This window comes from Chelonoidis abingdonii, chromosome 13 (genome assembly GCF_003597395.2).
Source record: "Chelonoidis abingdonii isolate Lonesome George chromosome 13, CheloAbing_2.0, whole genome shotgun sequence".
NCBI lineage: Eukaryota > Metazoa > Chordata > Testudines > Testudinidae > Chelonoidis > Chelonoidis abingdonii.
The window spans coordinates 2,575,704-2,594,852 of NC_133781.1; the positions used below are offsets into that span (position 1 = coordinate 2,575,704).

The 19,149-nt window shown below is 46.7% G+C and overlaps 2 protein-coding genes and 1 long non-coding RNA gene across 3 annotated transcripts in view; 1 reads left to right on the forward strand and 2 right to left on the reverse strand.

The window, feature by feature from the left end:
• Positions 1 to 19,149, reverse strand: part of LOC116824950 (uncharacterized) — a 954,865-nt gene that overhangs the window by 892,937 nt on the left and 42,779 nt on the right. The window lies entirely within an intron of this gene.
• Positions 883 to 17,724, forward strand: LOC116824960 (butyrophilin subfamily 1 member A1-like). Its single transcript, XM_032780643.2, has 5 exons — positions 883 to 1,034; positions 5,027 to 5,374; positions 7,139 to 7,420; positions 16,088 to 16,213; positions 17,627 to 17,724. Exons 1-5 carry the CDS (start codon positions 926 to 928, stop codon positions 17,707 to 17,709), a joined length of 948 nt encoding a protein of 315 aa, XP_032636534.1. The 5' UTR covers positions 883 to 925; the 3' UTR covers positions 17,710 to 17,724.
• LOC142047691 (uncharacterized) lies at positions 8,890 to 16,551 on the reverse strand. Its single transcript, XR_012656967.1, has 2 exons — positions 16,355 to 16,551; positions 8,890 to 16,190 (listed from the first exon to the last, which is right to left on the reverse strand). It is a non-coding gene; the product is annotated as an uncharacterized LOC142047691 (long non-coding RNA).

A 19,149-nucleotide genomic window follows, 5' to 3' on the forward strand; every position in this document is an offset into this window, starting at 1 on the left:
CAAAATCACTAGGGTCAGGGATTGATCTGCTCATAGGGAGATCCCCAGAGACCCCCTCACCTAGGACAAGTGTGGCTGGGAGATGGGGCCACTTTCCCCCACAGCGATAAGTGGCCATTCATACCCCTCTCAATGGCTTTGCCTGCACTGGCTTGTTTTCCCTAATATGGCCCATTCTATCGTAGCATCTAAATGCCCAAGCCAAGATGGGGCCCCATTCTGCTGGGAGCTGGACACTCCAATAGTGAGAGATCCCCCTGCCCAGGTTTAAGGGACCAGGCCACAGGCAATCTTGCCTAGTGGCCACAGCTGGGCTGAGGTCTGCCCACCTGGGACAAGAGTCATTGGGCCAGAGTTAGAGGAATCACAAGGCCAGGGTCTGTAAACAAGAGTCAGGGTCAGAGTCAGATACCAAAGGTACTATCAGATTAGAATCAAGAGGCTGGATTCAGGGTCAGAGATCAGGAGACTAGGCAAAGTCCAGCATAGTAGTAGGCAAAGGTCTAAGTGGTTGTCCAGGCAGCTTCCTGGGGCAAGCCCTGGGGCTAAGTAGGGGCACTTGGCCAATCAGAGGCCTGCAGGGTACTGTCACTCTGGGTCTAGTGGGCGGTACTTCCTGCAATGCCTATTTTCCACACTGCTACCCAAGTCCTTACGCAATCTAAATAGAGCAGAGAGCTCCATAGGTCTCAGCCGTGGTATGGACTGGCTTCTGGCAGTTCTGGGTTTTAATCACAGCAACATCTGACCCTGCTCAGAGCCAGTGCAGACGAGGACTGTGGGGGAAATCTCTTCCCTTCTGGTGTATGGCAGGCAACAGTGAGGCTAGTTACCTCCTCCCCACTGCCCCGTGGCACTGTCCTGTCACTGCATCCCACCCACTCGCCATCTGGTTTGTTATTTCTCCTGTTCCCCAGACCAAGCTATGATGACGGGGAAGGTTCCCTCATTCTCCCCCGGCTCCACAGTGAGCTCCGCTCTGCCCGGCTACGTCGCTCTCTGCCTCACTCTACAGGTTCACAGGCTGGCGTCAGGTAGGAGCTCCGGCCTCCTCGCTGGGTTTGCTGCTGTTGGTATTGCTGCTCATCACCATCTGTCTTGCATCACTGCCTTGTCTTATAAACAGCATCTGCTCAACCTGCCTGGTGTGTCTTTGCACTTTATACAACAATCAGTAACATGGAGAAACCACAAGGAACAGCTGGGTCCCCACTGACCATGGTTAAGATCTATACACCAGCTTGTCAGGCCTTGACACTACATCCATCCTGTTAGATGGCTTATTAATTGATTCTGAACTGTTCCACGGGGATCAGCACTGCTTAGAATCATAGAATCATGATTTTATGATTATTCCTTCACCCTCTCACTTCCCTGGTCCTTCTCGCATGAACAGAGAGCAACAATACCCAAGTCCAAAAGTGCAAACAATTCGATGTTTATTGGTGTGAACTTTCAGCAAGCAATGATTCCAATTTCCTTCCTCAGTGTCCCCCTTGCCAGCACTGACACCACAGAGCATTGTCTGTGTCCCTGTTCCCATTCCCCCCCTTCGCAAAACATGATTCCAATTCCCACCCCCTTCCGGATAGACTGCAGACTATATAGAAGGGGTCTCAAACTCAAATGACCACAAGGGCCACATGAGGGCTAGATCATTGGCCCAAGGGCCACATCACAGACACCCCCTCCTCGCTGTCCTCGGCCCTGCCCCCACTCCATCCCTTCCATGAGGCCCTGCCTCTTCCCAACACTTCCCTGAAGTCCTCACCACAACTCTGCCCCCGCCCTGCCCCCAGCGGGTGCATGAAGGGTGTGGTGGGGTCTCAGGGCAGGGAGTTGAGGTGCAGCAGGGGGTTGGGGTGCAGGCAGGGGGCTCAGGGTGCAGATGGGGTGTGGGATGCAGCAGGGGACTCAGGCCAGGAGGTTGGAGTGTGGAGTGCAGCAGGGGGCTCAGGGCAGGGAGTTGGGGTGCAGGAGGGGTGTGGGACATGGCAGGGGGCTCAGGGCAGGGGGTTGGGGTGCAGCAGGAGATTGGGATTCAGGCAGGGGGGCTCAGGGCAGGGAGTTGGGGGCAGAGTGCAGGAGGGCTTCGGACTCTGGGGTGGCAGCAGCGCACATTGGGGCCAGGGCAGGGTGCCAGCCCCTGCCCCGCTTCTGCTCTGCTACGGGAAGTAGCTGGAACCATATCCCTGTGGCCCCTGGGGGAGAGGGACACAGGGCTCCACACACTTCTTGCCGCACTTCCAGGTACTTCCCCTGAAGCTCCCATTGGCCGCGGTTCCCCGTTCCTGGCCAATGGGAGCTGTGGTGGGGGCAGTGCCTGAAAGCCAGGGCAACACACGGACAGAGCCCTCTGCTTCTCCCCCCTCCCCCGGCCACAGGGACACGATGCCAGCCGCTTCAGGGAGCGGCGCAGGGCTCAAGGGGAGCAATCCTGAAGCTGTAGTTTGCCCACCCCTGGCCTGGAGGTAGGCGGGGGTGGGGGGGGAAGGCATGAGCCGCTTGGCGGGACGCAGGAAACAGCCGCACGGGCTGTGTGTTTGAGACCCCTGCTATATAGTAAAACTTAAGTTCTGCTTAGCTATACCTTAACCAATCATTTTACTGAAATTTCACTAATCAATCCCAACATATTGTAACATAATTATCTAACCAATTATATACCACCACCTTAATTGGTTCACGCCCAACAAAATTAATTATACAGCAGACAGAAACAATCACGAAACCAGACAGAGATTATACAGACAAACAATAGGGAAATGGGGACTACAGTGATAGAACAACAAAGAAATGAGGATTTCACATCCCAGCTATTGATAAGTGAGTTCTTGCCAGACAGGATGCTATCAAACTTAGTTTTCTTTAAATCTTCTAAGCTCTTTCCTTTATTGAGAGATGATAGATTGGATCACCTTTTTAACAGCCCAAAACTGCCTTATTTCAGTGTGACTGAGGACGTGACCTTTCACTTTCCAGCTTATGGCTGCTTCTGCTGCTTAGCCAAAGGCCTTAGCCTAGGCTATAAACAGGCAGACTAACTTTGATTCTTGTTTTGTACCTCTATAACTAGCTAAGTGATAAGAATACACCTACATTCTTAAAGTATAGGCCTTTGCAGACAGGCCTGACTATCTAGCACCACAACAGGGCTCACAAACTATTTAAAGGGACACTACCCATTTCTGTACACTGCACTGGCAGTCTTTATAAGTCACAGATCAGACTCTTCAGCCACAAATAAATCATGAATCCCCGACTCTTCAGCTATGAAGTAACAACCCACAAATCATTGATGCTGCACTTGGCACATCTGATCAGGACTCAGAGCTAAAGCTCCTGTCACAATGAGGATGTGAAATTTGCCAGCTTCTGTTTCTGTTCCCTCAGGGATAATAGTTACCCACTCCAGCCTCGGGGCTGCCTCCACAGCAACTTGGCCATTTTGATTCCCTTCTGCTGTGATTTCCATCCTGCTAATTTAACCTGCTCTCTCTGTCTCTCCTGATGCTACTGGTGAGAATAGCCCACTTCCGCTTTACTTGAATTGTCTCATTAGCACTGACTTGGTAAGGCAGCTTCCATCTTTTCATGTGCTGTATATTTATACCTGCATACTATTTTTTAACACTCCATGCATCTGATGAAGTGGGTTCTAGCCCATGAAAGCTTATGCCCAAATAAATTTGTTAGTCTCTAAGGTGCCACAAGTACTCCTCATTGTTTTTTATCCTCATGTTGAGTCTCTTAACTGAGACACCCTCTGCAATTCCACAATGGCTGGTTCTCTGCTTCCTGCACTTTTCTATCTACCTCCTTCTCCCTCTCCATTATCTGGCCTCTGACTTTGCCTGCATCATGGTGATAATCTGTTTTCATAGTTTTTCATCTTGCATGCCCTTCACTATCCCTGCAGCAGTTGGGGAGGCCCCATGACGGAGTGGCTCTCTTTGTGTATCAGAGAATCAAGCCTCCAATATCCATTATATCCAAGGTGCTTTGAGAAGTTTTGAGCCCTATTCAGAGATAATAGGAACAATCTATAACACTCATGTGTACTCGCATGACAGGTATTGCAACCACATGTGGTATTTTGGGGATTATTGAATTTATTTTATGAATGTTCTTTTTGTTTCCCCTGTATAAATGGTACCTATACGTGTTATATGCACCTCTGAGGGCTCAGAATTGTAATCTACTCCATTGGGGAGGGTTACCCCATCTTCTCCAGGAGGTACAACCCATGGGAGGAAATTACTGCTGGGACAGGTAACAGCTGCAGAGAAGTGCCACCTGGAGGGAGAATTGCACAAACTAGTTCAGACCAGGTCCCAGAAGCCAAAGAGAACAAAGATATTTGGTAAAAAAAAACAACCTTGATTTAAACAGGTCAGAGGCCTGGGATCTTGGGCTACAAACCAATAGGACCTGTTACTCAAGAGGATAAACCCTTAGAGAAGGTTTGCAGGACTTTGGAACCTATCAGAAAGTCCCATGTGCCAGATAAGAATCCTTCAACATAAATGTAATGTGTTCAGACCTCTTATTGGTTAATGGTTAGTTTTCTCAGGCTTTTGTCCTTCAATGTTCTCTGTTTTGAAAGAGCTCTTCAGTTGCTGGTAACTGCTGGCACACACTGTTCATAGCCGTGGGAGAGAAAGCAAAGCACAGGTGCTGGCCTTTGGTCAGGCCTGCTGGAAAAACCACAGTGAATTGCAGGGGGCTGCAAGCCTGAAACCCCAGTGTTGAGGGAGTGGGACACGGGTCCCTGCCCAGGGAGATGTGATGGCTGGAGGCCTGAGACCTAAAGGGACATGACTTGAGCAGACCACAGAGGGAGTCAGAGGTGCAGTTACCCCAAGCCTGTGACTCTCTGTACTCGTAGACATGTCTAGGGCACTGCATGGGTATGGGGTGTTCACTTAATGCAGGACACTCTCTCACTGTGTGATTTACTGCTGAATTAATGCCACCCCCAGCCCCTCGCTGATTTAATTTCCATTTTTCACGATACATTTCACAGCACAGTTCACAGTGACTGGACCTGACCATCTAATCATTACCTCGCTAGGTGGGGAGGCTGTCCTGCCCTGCCACCTCTCCCCTAGGATGAGCGCTGAGAACATGGAGGTGAGGTGGTTCCGATCCTGGTTCTCTCCAGTTGTGCACCTGTACCGCGATGGGCAGGATCAGTATGGTGAGCAGATGCTGGAATATCGAGGAAGAACTGAGCTCTTGAAAGACAACATCACCAATGGGAGCGTTTTTCTGAGAATACGTGATATCCGACCCTCAGACGATGGGCAGTACAAGTGTTTTTTTCAGTCCAGTGTCTTTTATGAAGCAGCTTTATTGGAACTACAGGTGGCAGGTTAGTAACTTGTTCTGATACTTTAACGTCTTCAAGAGGGTAATAAGTGGAGTCAGAGCGTTCACTGTGAGATGAAACTTGGTAGGGCAGTAGCTTTGCTCTGCTTAAGGTTTATTCTAGTTTACAGTTAACAGCTGTTTTTTCTGAGGGTTCTAAAATCCAGACCCATACTCAGATTGTTTTGAAAATTGCTGTGACTTATTGGACGCTGCAGTAGGGTTAGTGGGCTAAAGTTGAGGTCATTAGAGCCAGGGGTTAATGAGATACACAAACATCAATAAAAAGGCAGGTGATATTAACAGGTGGTAAGTACAACTCTTTTGTGCACACCTGGGGCCAAACAATGATTCTGAATCTCCCCAAACTGATGTCGCCGGTTGGGATTGATTTTGGCTCCTGTCTGGCACCCACAGAGTAACTGGGATTCATACACAGAATTGAAAGACAGGTAAAGGCAGGGCAACTGACCTCTGGATGTGCTTTCAGAGAAACTGGCACGGGGACAGGTGTAGCTAGTTTTGTAACTGTGACATGAGGTTTAGGTCAGGTGCAGCGAGCACCAGACTGCTGACAATCCCCATGGCAAGTAGATGCCTCTGTGCAGTTCTACTGACACAGCCTACAGAACTCAGCACTGAAATGAGACATACTTGATCCCTCAAGGTACATGTACCTCTTCTAATATTGCAGTGACAGCTCTGCCAGTCTGCTCAAATTAATCCCTCCACCAGTCACTAAAGTGACACCGAACATGGGGAAGACAGTGGAAGTGCAGGCAGATAGATGCTGGAATCCAAATCAGGGAAACACAACACAAGCAATGGCACCATCCCATAGCCCTCCCCCATGTCTGTTTATTATGATACCTCCCTCACTGAACAATTCCAGTGCCTATTGCCAGTCCCAGGAGGCAGAGTTAAGGTTGCATGGCTGGGGCACTGTGTGCCGTTACTTTGTAGCTCTTGGGTTTCAGAAACTGAACTTTAGCCACTCTCTGCATTTTGGAAAGACACATGGCATTGCTGGGCAACCGTAATTCCGCATTGTCAACTATTTTGTGGGCATTAGTGTGTTAACTATAGAGCAATTATGAAATCTGTTTGAATTCACACTCTTGGTTAAGGTACAAGACTCTTGTTTCAGGTTAAGATAATTTTATTTCAGTTTAGCTCATCAATAATAAACCCCCCAAGTGTGACCAGGTGTGAGAAGTGTGAGTGTTTGTCTTCCTGTTTTGCTGAGTGTATTTCCTGGTTTTCAGTTGTATCAGTTTTCTTCTGTTCACTTATTTATTCTGAAAAGCTGCAAGGCACTGCCAAGCAACCCAAACTCCCCTATAACAAGGGTTTTTTATTTGCAACTTAATTTAATGTTTGTCTACACATACGTGGGCATTGGTTTTGATGAACTAGTGCAAAGCTCTGTATGGACACTCCTAAAAGCGTTTGGAAAGGGCTTGTATTGCTTTAGTTTGAGTCAATTCCTTCTTGATTTAAGAGTGTCCAGACAGGGATCTGGACTTAATTAACTAAACCAGTTTAACTAAAGTGGAGCAAATTGGTGCATAGAACGGCCCTGACATTAATATGAATTTTACTGCCTATCAAATATGAATCTGACCAGATTAACTGACCAGCCACACTCATGGATTCACATTTGATTATTAGTTTAACAGGAAATTGCTTTCGGTAACAGTGTAATAAAGCTTTTGGCTCTTTACTGGGCACTGCAGGATTATCACAGGTTCATTTATTGCTTCTGTAGGTTTGGGCTCTGATCCTGTCATCTCTGTGGAGGGACATCAGGATGGAGGTATCCAGGTGGTGTGTCAATCATCCAGATGGTACCCAGCGCCCGAGGCTCAGTGGAGAGATCACCGGGGGCAGCTCTTACCATCAGCCTCTGAAAAAATATCCCTAGAGGCTGATGGCCTGTTTCAAACAGAGATTGTTATTGTTATAACAGAAGAGTCCAACCAGAAAGTTTCCTGCTGTGTCAGGAACCCACGACTCAACCAGGAGAGAGAGTCAACAATTTATGTAGCAGGTCAGTGCCCGTCCATGCTACGCATGGAGAGACTGAGACGCTGCAGACATGGGCGGATAGTATTTATCATTGTGTCTCCTATTTACTGGCCTGAACCTTCAAGATGCTGAGCAGTTCTTGGAAAGTCCTGAACAACCAGAGTTGTCTTTGGATATGTCTACATTGCAATTAGATACCTGCTGGTAGACTGTGCCAAATGACTCAGGTTTAAAGAGCTCAGGCTAAGGTGCTGTTAAACTGTAGTGTAGATGTTCATGCTTGGGCTGGAGACCAGGCTTTGGGACCTTGTGAAGTGGGAGGGTCCCAGAGCCTGGGTTTCAGCCTGAGGCCAGCTACATTGCAACTAAACAGCCCCTTATCGCAGGCACAGTGAGTCTGAGTCAGTTGACATAGGCCATTTGCAGGTGCTAATTATAGTGCAGAGATACCCTTTGACTCCAGTAGGAGCTGAGAGTGTTTAGCACCTTGCAGGCTGTTACGCCATTGGCCAGATTTTCATAACAGATCAGGACCCAACAATTATCACTCTTCTCAATGTGAGGGGAGGAAATTCTCCTTTATTCTTATGGTATAGTGAGGTCTGTGTTGGAATTGCAAGCTATCACCTTAAGAGTGGGTTTTTTTCCAAGTCTTGTTTGCTGGTTAGAGGGCTCTGTAGCGAAGTGTGCAAGCAGAATCAGGGTTTGTCTACAGGAACAGTTAGTTTGTGGCAAGCTGGGGTGTAAATCTGCCTCTCACTAGCCTGCTAAGCACTAACTGTCTGTGTGGACCCTGCTACATGAACTAACAATTTTGTAGTGTGCTTTCAACTACACTGCTTTGAAACAGGGACAAATCAAAGTGCACCAGGGAAGTTTTAGTGCATGGTTGCAGGGTCCTCACAGACAGTTAGGGTGCAGCAGACTGGTTCAAGGCGGATTTACTCCCCAACTTGCTGCACACTAATTGTTGCTATAGACAAGCCAACCTAAAGCACGATGGGGTGGGTTGTGCCCACTGCCTTAGGGAGCAGTCCCTCTCCCCCAGGTTTGGGTTCTTGTCTATTAAGGTTCTGGATTCTAAGAAATAAACTTGTGTTTGTGACACCCCTTAGGGTACATTCTGGACTGCTGAACCACTGTGTCCCTTTAACTCTTCAGCCCAGGGTGCTTTTTACACTGCTTTGCTAGGGAAAAGCAGCCTCTCCAGGCTCTGTTCACACAGCATGTAAAGTCACTCCCAGAAGTCACTCCCAGCAAAGGTACATGAATGCTCTCCAAGCTACCCATGAACTACGTATAGGGTGACACCCGCAAATTCCCCAGCCCCAGCCTCACAACCCAGAAATGTTCATTCTGTAGCGTCCAGCACACTACTGAACAATGCAAGCTCATTAATAGTCAGTCATTTTATCAAAGGAAATGATTCTGCTGGTGCCTTTCTTAACCTGAGTAGAGGTTCCCCAAACACCTCAACCAAAATGCACTGGGTGAGATAACAATAAAACAAGTTTATTAACTAGAGAAAGGTAGATTTTAAGTAGTGTAAAGCATAAAGGTCAGAATTGGTTACACAAGAAATTTTTTAAAAAGATAAAACCGCAGACTAATTCCTAAACTTTAACAAGCTAAGTGAGCTGTGAAAGCAAAATGGTTTCTCACACCCAAAAACTTTCAGCAGTCCATACCTACTAGAAAGCCTTCCATCTAGGATTACACCTCTTTCCCCCCACCCCATCCAACACACACACAATTAAATGATACTCCTATTGTCTTTCAAGCAATCTTGTTGCTGTGAGTAGAGATGGGGAAGGAGAAGTAACGTGGAGATCACTCTCTTTTATTTTATAACCTCCTCCTGTCTTCAAGGATTAACCCCACTGGGGTATGAACAAAATGATCCCCTGTGTACGTGAGATTTAAAGCCTCTTTCAGGTGAATTGTAAATTTCTTCACACCTTCTGCGGATGTGAAGTTTCAGACATCTTTGGGGATGACATGCAAATCCTTTGTTTACAGTCCTCCCGATAGCAAAGTAAAAGAAGCAATGAGAGGCAAAAAGGCATCCTTTAAAAAGTGAAAGTTAAATCCTAGTGAGGAAAATAGAAAGGAGCATAAACTCTGGCAAATGAAATCTAAAAATATAATTAGGATGGCCAAAGAAGAATTTGAAGAACAGTTAGCCAAAGACTCAAAAAGTTTTAGCAATTTTTTTTAACCACATCAGAAGCAGGAAGCTGCTAAACAACCAGTGGGGTCACTGGACGATAGAGATGCTAAAGGAGCACTGAAGGATGATAAGGGCATTGCAGAGAAACTCAATGAATTCTTTACATCAGTCTTCATGGCTGAGGATGTGGGGGAGATTCCCAAACTTGAGCCATTCTTTTTAGGTGACTAAACTCAGGAACTGTCCCAGATTGAGGTGTCATTGGAGGAGGTTTTGAAACAAACTGATAAACTAAACAGTAATAAGTCACCAGGACCAGATGGTATTCACCCAAGAGTTCTCATGGAACTCAAATGTGAAATTGCAGAATTACTAACTGCAGTCCTTAACCTATCATTTAAATCAGCTTCTGTACCAAATGACTGGAGGATAGCTAATGTGACACCAATTTTTAAAAAGCGCTCCAGAGGTGATCTCAACAATTACAGGCCGGTAAGCCTGACTTCATTAGCAGGCAAACTGGTTGAAACTATAGAAAAGAATAAAATTGTCAGACAAATAGATTAGCATAATTGGTTGGGGAATAGTCAACATGGTTTTTGTAAAAGGAAATCATGTCTTGCCAATCTACAAGAATTCTTTGAGGGGGATTAACAAGCATGTGGACAAGGGGGATCCAGTGGATATAGTGTACTTAGATTTTCAGAAAGCCTTTGAGAAGGTTCCTCACCAAAGGCTCTTAAGCAAAGTAAGCTGTCATGGAATAAGAGGGAAGGACTGGCAACTTGTTAAAAGATAGGAAACAAAGGATAGGAATAAATGGACAGTTCGTTCCCCTGGTGTTTTCTGGACTGGTGATCTGCTCAGTCACTCCAATCCTTGACTCTGGGAGCCAGCCTTACCCTGTTCTGCTATGAGGACACCCTCCTTCCCCCCCATCCCAGGCTGTTCACGCACATCCTCTAGCATGTAAGCTGCTCCCAGCTATGTGAGTGAGCACTTTTGGCCACCCACTGCTTGGATTGTGCAACCAAATGAGAGTAGCCAATATCTCCAGTCTCAGACATAACCCTAGGAACCTCCATCTTGCAGTGTCCAGTTATGCCTGCTGGATGCTGCAAGCTTATATGCGTTCATTAATTTAACAAAGAAATTCATATGTACCAGGCTTGTTATCCTAAGGGGAGTCTCTGACACACTTTGAACCAAACACGCTGCTTCAGGTAGAATAAACAAACAAATTTATTAACTACAAAAGATAGATTTTAAGTAATTATAAGTCAAAGCACAAGTCAGATTTGGTCAACTGGAATAAAAGCAAAACGCATTCTAAGTTGAACTTAACACTTTCAGTGCTGTTACAAGCTTAGATGCTTCTCACCACAGGCTGGCTGGTTGCCCTTTAGCCAGGCTCTCCCCTCTGATCAGCGCTTCAGTCTCTTCGAGGGTGTCGTTAGATGAAGATGGAAGAGAGAGCAAGCATGGCAAACATCTCTCTCTTTTATCATGTTCTTTCTTCCTTCTTGGCTTTGCACCCCACCCCTTCAGAGTCAGGTGAGCATTACCTCATTGCAGTCCCAAACTGACCAAAGGGGGGTGACTCACTCGAGAGTCCAACAGATCCTTTGTTGCTGCCTAGGCAACAAAGTGTCCTTTGTTCCTGTGAGGCTGGGCTGGATTTGTCCCATACATGCCCTGATGAGGTGTGAACTGCCCCTCTGCTCTTGGAGAATTTTGCCTGGGCTTCTTGTAAGCCATGAGGACAAATTTTCAGCCTCCTAACTATATAAATGAAATTACAACATTACTGTAACAACAATGCTCAGTGCATCATGAGCTTTCTGAAGACGTCCGACATGACAAACTCTGCATTGGATACTACACAATCATATTATAAGGATGAACTTGGGGGTGCAGGGTGTTCCCCCAACGTACAGATTGTCACAAGGTCTTCTCGTGGACTGGTAACTGGTTAAATTATAGGAAACAAAGGGTAGGAATAAATGGTCAGTTTTCAGAATGGAGAGAAGTAAATAGTGTTGTCCCCCTGAGTTCTGTACTGGGAGCAGTCCTACTCTACATGTTCATAAATTATCTGAAAAAGGAGGTAAACAGTGAGATGGCAAAATCTGCAGATGATACAAAATTACTAAAGATAGTTAAGTCCCAGGAAGACTAAGAGTTACAAAAGGATCTCTCAAACTAGGTAACTGGGCAACAAAATGGAAGATGAAATTCAATGTTGATAAATGCAAAGTAATGCACATTGGGAAACATAATCCCAATTATATACATAAAATGATGGAGTCTAAATTAGCTGTTACCACTGAAGAAAGAGATCTTGGAGTTGTTGTGGATAGTTCTCTGAAAACATCCATTCAATCTGCAGCAGCAGTCAAAAAAGCGAGCAGATTTGGGCACCATTAAGAAAGAGATAATAAAACAGAAAATATCATATTGCCTCTATAGAAATCTATGGTATGCCCATATCTTGAATACTGCATGCAGATATAGTCGCCCCATCTCAAAAAAGATATATTGGAATTGGAAAAGGTTCAGAAAAGGGCAACAAAAATGATTAGGGATATGGAGCAGCTTCCATATGAGGAGAGATTAATAAGACTGGGACTTTTCAGCACGGAAAAGAGATGGCTAAGGGGGGATATGATTGTGGTCTACAAAATCATGACTGGTGTGGAGAAAGTAAATAAGGAAGTGTTATTTACTCCTTCACATAACACAAAAGCTAGGGGTCACCAAATAAAATTAATAGACAGCAGGTTTAAAACAAACAAAAGGAAGTATTTCTTCACAGAACGCAGTCAACCTGTGGAACTCTTTGCCAGAGGATGTTGTCAAGGCCAAGATGAGGGGTAGGCAACCTATGACACGAGTGCAGAAGGCAGCACTCAAGCTCTTTTCAGTGGCACACAGGTCTGGAGGGGATCTGCATTTTAATTTAATTTTAAATGAAGCTCTTAAAACATTTTTAAAAACCTTATTTACTTTACTTACAACAATAGTTTAGTTATATATTATAGACTTATAGAAGGAGACCTTCTAAAAACGTTAAAATGTATTACCAGCACGCAAAACCTTAAATTAGAGTGAATAAATGAAGACTCGACACACCACTTCTGAAAAGTTGCCGACCCCTGGCCAAGACTATAACAGGGTTAAAAAAAGAACTAGATAAATCCATGGAGGATAGGTCCATCAATGGCTATTAGCCAGTATGGGCAGGGATGGTGTCCCTAGCTCTGTTTGCCAGAAGCTGGGAATGAGAGACAGGGAATGGATCATTTGATGATTACCTGTTCTGTTCATTCCCTTTGGGGCAACTAGCATTGGCCACTGTCTGAAGACAGGACACTGGGCTAGGTGGACCTTTGGTCTGACCCAGTATGGCCGTTCTTATGTTCTTAAGAATGGTTGCTTCAGCAGTTAATAGCATATTAACACCTGTGGTCAGTTCTTTGTCGTCTCTGAGGAGCTAGTCTGTGGACATTTCCCAGAATTACAACATATTTCATTAACAAACATAATAAAATCTCATAGCTCCACATACAATGTTGAGGTACACATTTTTACAGAACAATGATGTTCAGTAGATTAAAAATTTTCCAGTGATACCTCACAAGGCATACTTTGTACAAAATATATCATAACTATATAACAATGGTGAACCTGGGGGTACAGGTTGTTATATGGGATACAGTGTGTCATAGTGTTACACTGCAACATAAAGCAAGGTGGGGTGAGTTGTGACCACTGCCTTGCGGAGCATCCCTCTCTCTGTTGTGCAGTTCTTGTGTGTTAAGGTTCTGGATTCTAAGAAATAAAGTGGTGTTATGCTGATACCTTTCAGCAAGAGTATGTATATTTGTATCTAACTTCTCTGTGTGTGCACTGTGAAGATCACAGTTCTCAGTGGGAGGAAATTTTCCTTTGTTCTCAGTGGGCGTTTCTGAGTGTTTATAGAGTATTAGGGTTGGAAGGGACCTCAGGAGATCATCTAGTCCAACCCCCTGCTCAAAACAGGACCAAGCCCCAAATGGCCCCCTCAAGGATTGAGCTCACAACCCTGGGTTTAGCAGGCCAATGCTCAAACCACCGAGCTATCCCTCTGGCTAATGAAGTCATTTTTCCTGAATAGCACAAGAGAGCCCAGGATATGGTCTGAGCATTGCTACTTAAGCTTTGTCTACACCCCCAAAAGACAAACATTTTGCTGACAATATGCACTGGTGTGAACAGTGCTTTGTCAGCAAGAGCGCTTTCCTGCCGACAAAGCTAACGCCGCTCGCTGGGGGTGGACGTTTTTTGTCGGCAGGAGAGCTCTCTCCTGCTGGCAAACAGTGACTATACTGCGTGCCTTTTAGAGGTACGGCTGTAGCAGCACAGCCGCATCACTAAAAGCTGCATAGTTTAGACATAACCTAAGGCTATGTCTACACTGGCAATTGAATGACAAAACTTTTGTCTTTCAGAAGTGTTCCGCCCTCCTCCCACCCTTGAAAGACAAAATTTTGCGTCGTCAAGTGCCAGTGTGTTGTCAGCAGGAGCACTCTTTTGCTGACAATGCAAACGCCACTCGTTGGGGGGATGGAAGTTTTTTGTCGGCAGGAGAGCCAAGAAATAGCAGGTACACTACATGACTTTTAGCAACATAGCTGTAACTACATAGCCATGTCGATAAAAGCTGTGTAATGTAGACGTTGCCTCAGATTACATCTAAGAATACCACATCAGAGTGAGAGCTGCACTATGGGCCCTGTCCTGCACTGCAGACTCTGACAAAACTCTCACCAGCCTAAATGAGTTTTGCCCCAATGAGAACTAAGTATCAGGCTATAACTTGTATTTAATTGCACAGAAGGCAGTAAATGCAGAGTTCCACAGCCAGCATCATCTCATGAATGTAAATGGTGGGGTTTTTTTTTATTTCACAGTCACACAGTGGGCCTGATCCTGCCATTATTGCATAACCAGGTCGATGAGAGTTTTGGCAGTGCAAGCAATAAAGGATCAGGCTCAAAACATGTAGAAACAAACTCTTAGCTAAGAGTACCTTATTTTTTTTAGAAAAAAGGTTCAGATTTGTATGTATTATCATCTACCAAATAACTTTGTTAGTACAGAATGAGTAGTTTATCACTATAATAATGTCTAAATGTTTAAATGCATTTGTCAAGCAGTTTTCATCTGAGATCTCATAGTGCTGCCCTGCTGATAAGCTTATGGTATGCCCAGTACCACGTGATTGTTGTGTTCACAGCATACCCACAGAGAGTTGGAAACAAACATAAATACTCTTCCTGGAAGGTTGTAATGTAACATTGCTTTATTTCTAAGAATCGAGAACTCTAACACACAATAGCCAAGTACAGAGAGTGAGAAAGCAGGCTGCTCCCATAGGCAGAGAGGCAGAACACGGCCTACCTTGCTCTAGGCTGGCTCTTTGCAGATTGACGGCTAAGGCCCCAGATTGCATGATCCTGATATAGCCCCCTAGCATGCAAGCAGCACTAGAAAACCCCTCAGGATTCAAAGTGACAGTTTGTGATTTCTACACAGTGTGACAGACCCAAACCGGTGGGGTACAGGAGTCTGGTAGAGGGCAAATATACTGGTCACTGGATAAGTAGTTTTCTGTTCCTTGAGTGACCAGAGCAGGGGCTGCACTAGAGTAATCAGGAAGCTGCTAGAACCAATTAAGGCAGACAGGCTGATTAGAACACCTGCAGCCAATCAAGGCAGGCTAATCAGGGCACCTGGGTTTTAAAAGGAGCTCTCTCCAGTCAGGCAAGGGGGAGCCAGAGGAGAGGAAGTGCGTGTGAGGAGCTGGGAGCAAGAGACACAAGGAGCTGAGACTGAGAGGGTGTGCTGCTGGAGGACTAAGGAGGACAAGCGTTATCAGACACCAGGAGGAAGGTCCTGTGGTGAGGATAAAGAAGGTGTTTGGAGGAGGCCATGGGGAAGTAGCCCAGGGAGTTGTAGCTGTCATGCAGCTGTTACAGGAGGCACTATAGACAGCTGCAATCCACAGGGCCCTGGGCTGGAACCCAGAGTAGAGGGTGGGCCTGGGTTCCCCCCAAACCTCCCAACTCCTGATCAGACACAGGAGGAGTTGACCCAGACTGTGGGGAAGCTCACTGAGGTGAGCAAATCTGCCAATAAGCGCAGGACCCACCAAGGTAGAGGAGGAACTTTGTCACAACAGTTTTCAATACACCACAATAACCACATAGCAAGGCCCCTATAGCGAGCATCACTCCAAGACGCAGGAAGATTTTTTTCTCTAAATTTCCATGCTCCTCCCTACCCACAACTCACCCTCTCCCATTAATTAACCATGCTCAGTAAGAAGAGGCACAAAGGATCCACATCTCACAGGGAAATACACTGTGTATTTCCCTGTGAGAGTCTTGTAACTAGTCCCAGTGTCACCACTGGCACAGTGTCCTGCCTTCATTCTGCACGTGTTTGCTCCCAAGTCAATGACACTTTCTCTTGCAGAGCTGTTTTTCCCAAGGGTCCATCCCTCGAAAGTGGCTCTCTGGGTGATCCTGGCTGTTCTCATGGTCCTGGCCATTCTCATGGTCCTAGGTGGTTACTGCGTCTGGAGGCGACACAGAGCAACAGGTGAAGTAACAAGAGGGGGGAATTTGGGGTGGGGAGAGAGATAAAAATGAAAAACAAAAGTAAAGGTACTGAGATTAAGGGGCTTTGACTCCATGTTCAGAAGAGCTTCAAGCAATGGGCGGCAGGAGAAGGGTGTTGTACCTGTAGAACTGTCAGCTACACATTCTGTCAGCATTCCGGTTTAGGTAGCAGGATGTAGCATGATTTCAGGCTGTCAGGGAAAGAAAGGGGGGAAAATTACCCTTTTCTGTGAGTGTGGCTCCTTGCGGTCAGAGTAGTGGGTCCTAATAGCTGGAGATCTGGGAGCTGCCCTTACCCTCGGGGCAGCAAAACCCTGTGGCCAGAGTCAGTATGGCAGTCCCTGTCCTCAGTGCCAAGAATCAATCAATCTGGGGCTGTAGTGCCTAGTGGCTCTAGCCTCTGGTAGCAGTGCCCAATAGTCACTATCTCTGGCAGTAGCGTCCAGTCCCTTGGATGCCCACTGTACCCAGGGATAGGTGTGGGAAGGGGTAGGGGGACCTGGGTCCACCCTACTCCACTAGGTCTCAGCCCAGGGCCCTGTAAAACCAGTAGCCCTGGGTTCAGGTTCAAGTTACAATCTCAAAAAATGCTCTTCCTGGGCTGCTTCCTAGTATGATTTCAGCTCTGGCACTTCCTCTACCAGCAGTGGCCATCTCTCTCCCTCTCTGTCTGTGGTCGACTGAGGCCCCACAGTGGACTCAGCATGTTTGGCCTCCACAGTCTGCAGCTCTAGCAGCTTCCCGGCAGGAGCTCATAGCATATGTACGCTCTCTTCCTCCATCAGCTCAGACTGGGCTGAACTGCTCCCTTTTATATACAGTATCTGTAAGGTCTGAGGCCTTTTTCTGCAGCCATATTAAGAGAGCAGGAGCCATGAGCCAAGAAGCAGAAAGTCACATCCCCACATTCCATCTAAATTACATAAAGATTGTGTAATATCAGGCTGTTAAGAAGGAAATTCTGTCCTAATAGCACCCATCATGACTGGATAAAGAAAACAGATATTAAAATGTGTAATAAAACAAAAAACAAAAGAAAAACACCTTTGTTTGATAGCATTCTGTCTGGCAAAGAATCATTTAACAGTCGTGGGTGTGAAACCTCTACTTCTTTATTGTTTTGCTTTTATGATCCCCAGTTCTCTATTGTTTATCTGTGTGATTTCTATCTCGTTCTTTGTTTCTGTCTATTACATAACTAATTTTACAAGACTAAAATCATCTAAGATGGTGGGGTATGACTGGTTAAAGAATTGTTTTACAATATGTTAGGTTTGGTCAAAGGAATTATTTTGTAATACTTCAGTAAAATGATTAAGGTACAGCTAAGCAGGACTCACATTTCACTATATAAACTGGGGTTCAAAAGCAAGTTCTTTGGAACCAATTCCAGGACCCAGCACAAGATCTGAGCTTCCAGAACTCAACACCCTGCAAATTACATCGTGCAGAATGCTGGAGTCCCCAGTGACCTGATCTTAACTGGCAATCAGGAAAACTTCATCTGCCTTATTGGGAATGGTGAGCATTGTATGCTTAGTGTGTGCGTTCTGTTTTGGTATTTGTTCATAAACAGAGGTTAAGGATATTACTGTGTAAAGTGCTTTCACTGGTAAAAGACCCCGCAAAGCCGCAGAGCGTGAGGTTATGCCCTGAGACCACAGAAGGGTATGAGTGGGTGCTAAATTAACAGGGTTGTGCCTTGAGCTCTAGGAACAGGGTAAGGGTGGTTGCCCCTAGAGTATGTGGGTAATGGGGGCAGGAATGTAATGACAGGAAGGAGGGGAGCCAGTGAATGCAATGGGGCGAGAGACCATTGGGAAAGTCCCAGCATTTACTGCCCTGGGGGAGCCTCTGCCCATGGAGAGGAGTGAACTGGCCACAACGGGCCACGCGGGGGCAGGAATCTGACTCAGCTGTATGGAGGGAGATGATCTCAGCACAATGGAGGGAAGGCTGGGAGCAGGGATTTTCCTACACCCAGGGCTGGATTAAGGCATAAAATAACTAAAATACAGATTAGGGCCTCACAATATGAGGGGTCTCTAAAAAAGAAAAAACTGACACCATTTCAAATTTTATCAGAATCGATTAATAAAAAGGAGGTATGGGGAAGAGAGTCTCTCTAAATATAGACAGTTTTGTTCAAATATGACAAAAATATACACATCTGGCTACACAAGTACCCTTACCCCACCCTTACCCTTCATTAATTGTTCATTATTGGTAGGCAGGAGGCCAGGGCTGAGGAAAAAAAACAGTAATTGCACTTGTAAAATTAGTATTTCTACCAGTAAGTCTGCTATCAGTCTCCTAAGGCAGCATTTTGTTGGCCAGCTGCTACTGGTAAAATTCTGACTCCCCGAGCCGGAGCCGCTTGGCCGGCACCAGCGCCGCAGGGCCCGACTCCCTGGGCCAGGCCGGAGTTACTCAGCTGGCACTGGCACCGCGGGGCCCGACTCCCTGGGCCAGGCTGGGCCGGAGCCGCTCAGCTGGCACCGGCGCCGCAGGGCCCAACTCCCCGGGCCGAGTGAGGCCGGAGCCGCTCAGCCAGGACCGGAACTGATGCCATGAGGCCCGACTCCCCAGGCTGGGCCGAGCCACTCAGCCGGGGCAGGGACTGAGACTGGCGCCGCGGGGCCCGGCTCCCCGGGCTGGGTCGGGCTGGGCCGGGCCGAGCTGAGCCGAAGCCACTCAGCCAGGACCAGGACTGGCGCCGCGGGGCCCAACTCCCTGAACCGGCCTGGAGCCCTCCTCGCATCCTCCCCCTGCCCAGCTTACCTGCCTGGTGCTTGTTTCAGGCTTTCCACGAACATTTGATTTGTGGGAAACAGGGGAAGGGGAGGAGGAGGGCGGAGCGTTCAGTGGAGGAGGGGGCGTAAGCTGGGGCCGGGGCTGGGGCCGGGTCAACTGCCC

Excerpts from the sequence above, each read along its gene's own strand:
- LOC116824960 (XM_032780643.2), top strand. The coding sequence starts at position 926 with ATGATGACGGGGAAGGTTCCCTCATTCTCCCCCGGCTCCACAGTGAGC. Across the intron at positions 1,035-5,026 it reads GGTTCACAGGCTGGCGTCAG|CACAGTTCACAGTGACTGGA; the intron begins GTAGGAGCTCCG and ends TACATTTCACAG. Across the intron at positions 16,214-17,626 it reads GAGGCGACACAGAGCAACAG|GACCCAGCACAAGATCTGAG; the intron begins GTGAAGTAACAA and ends AACCAATTCCAG.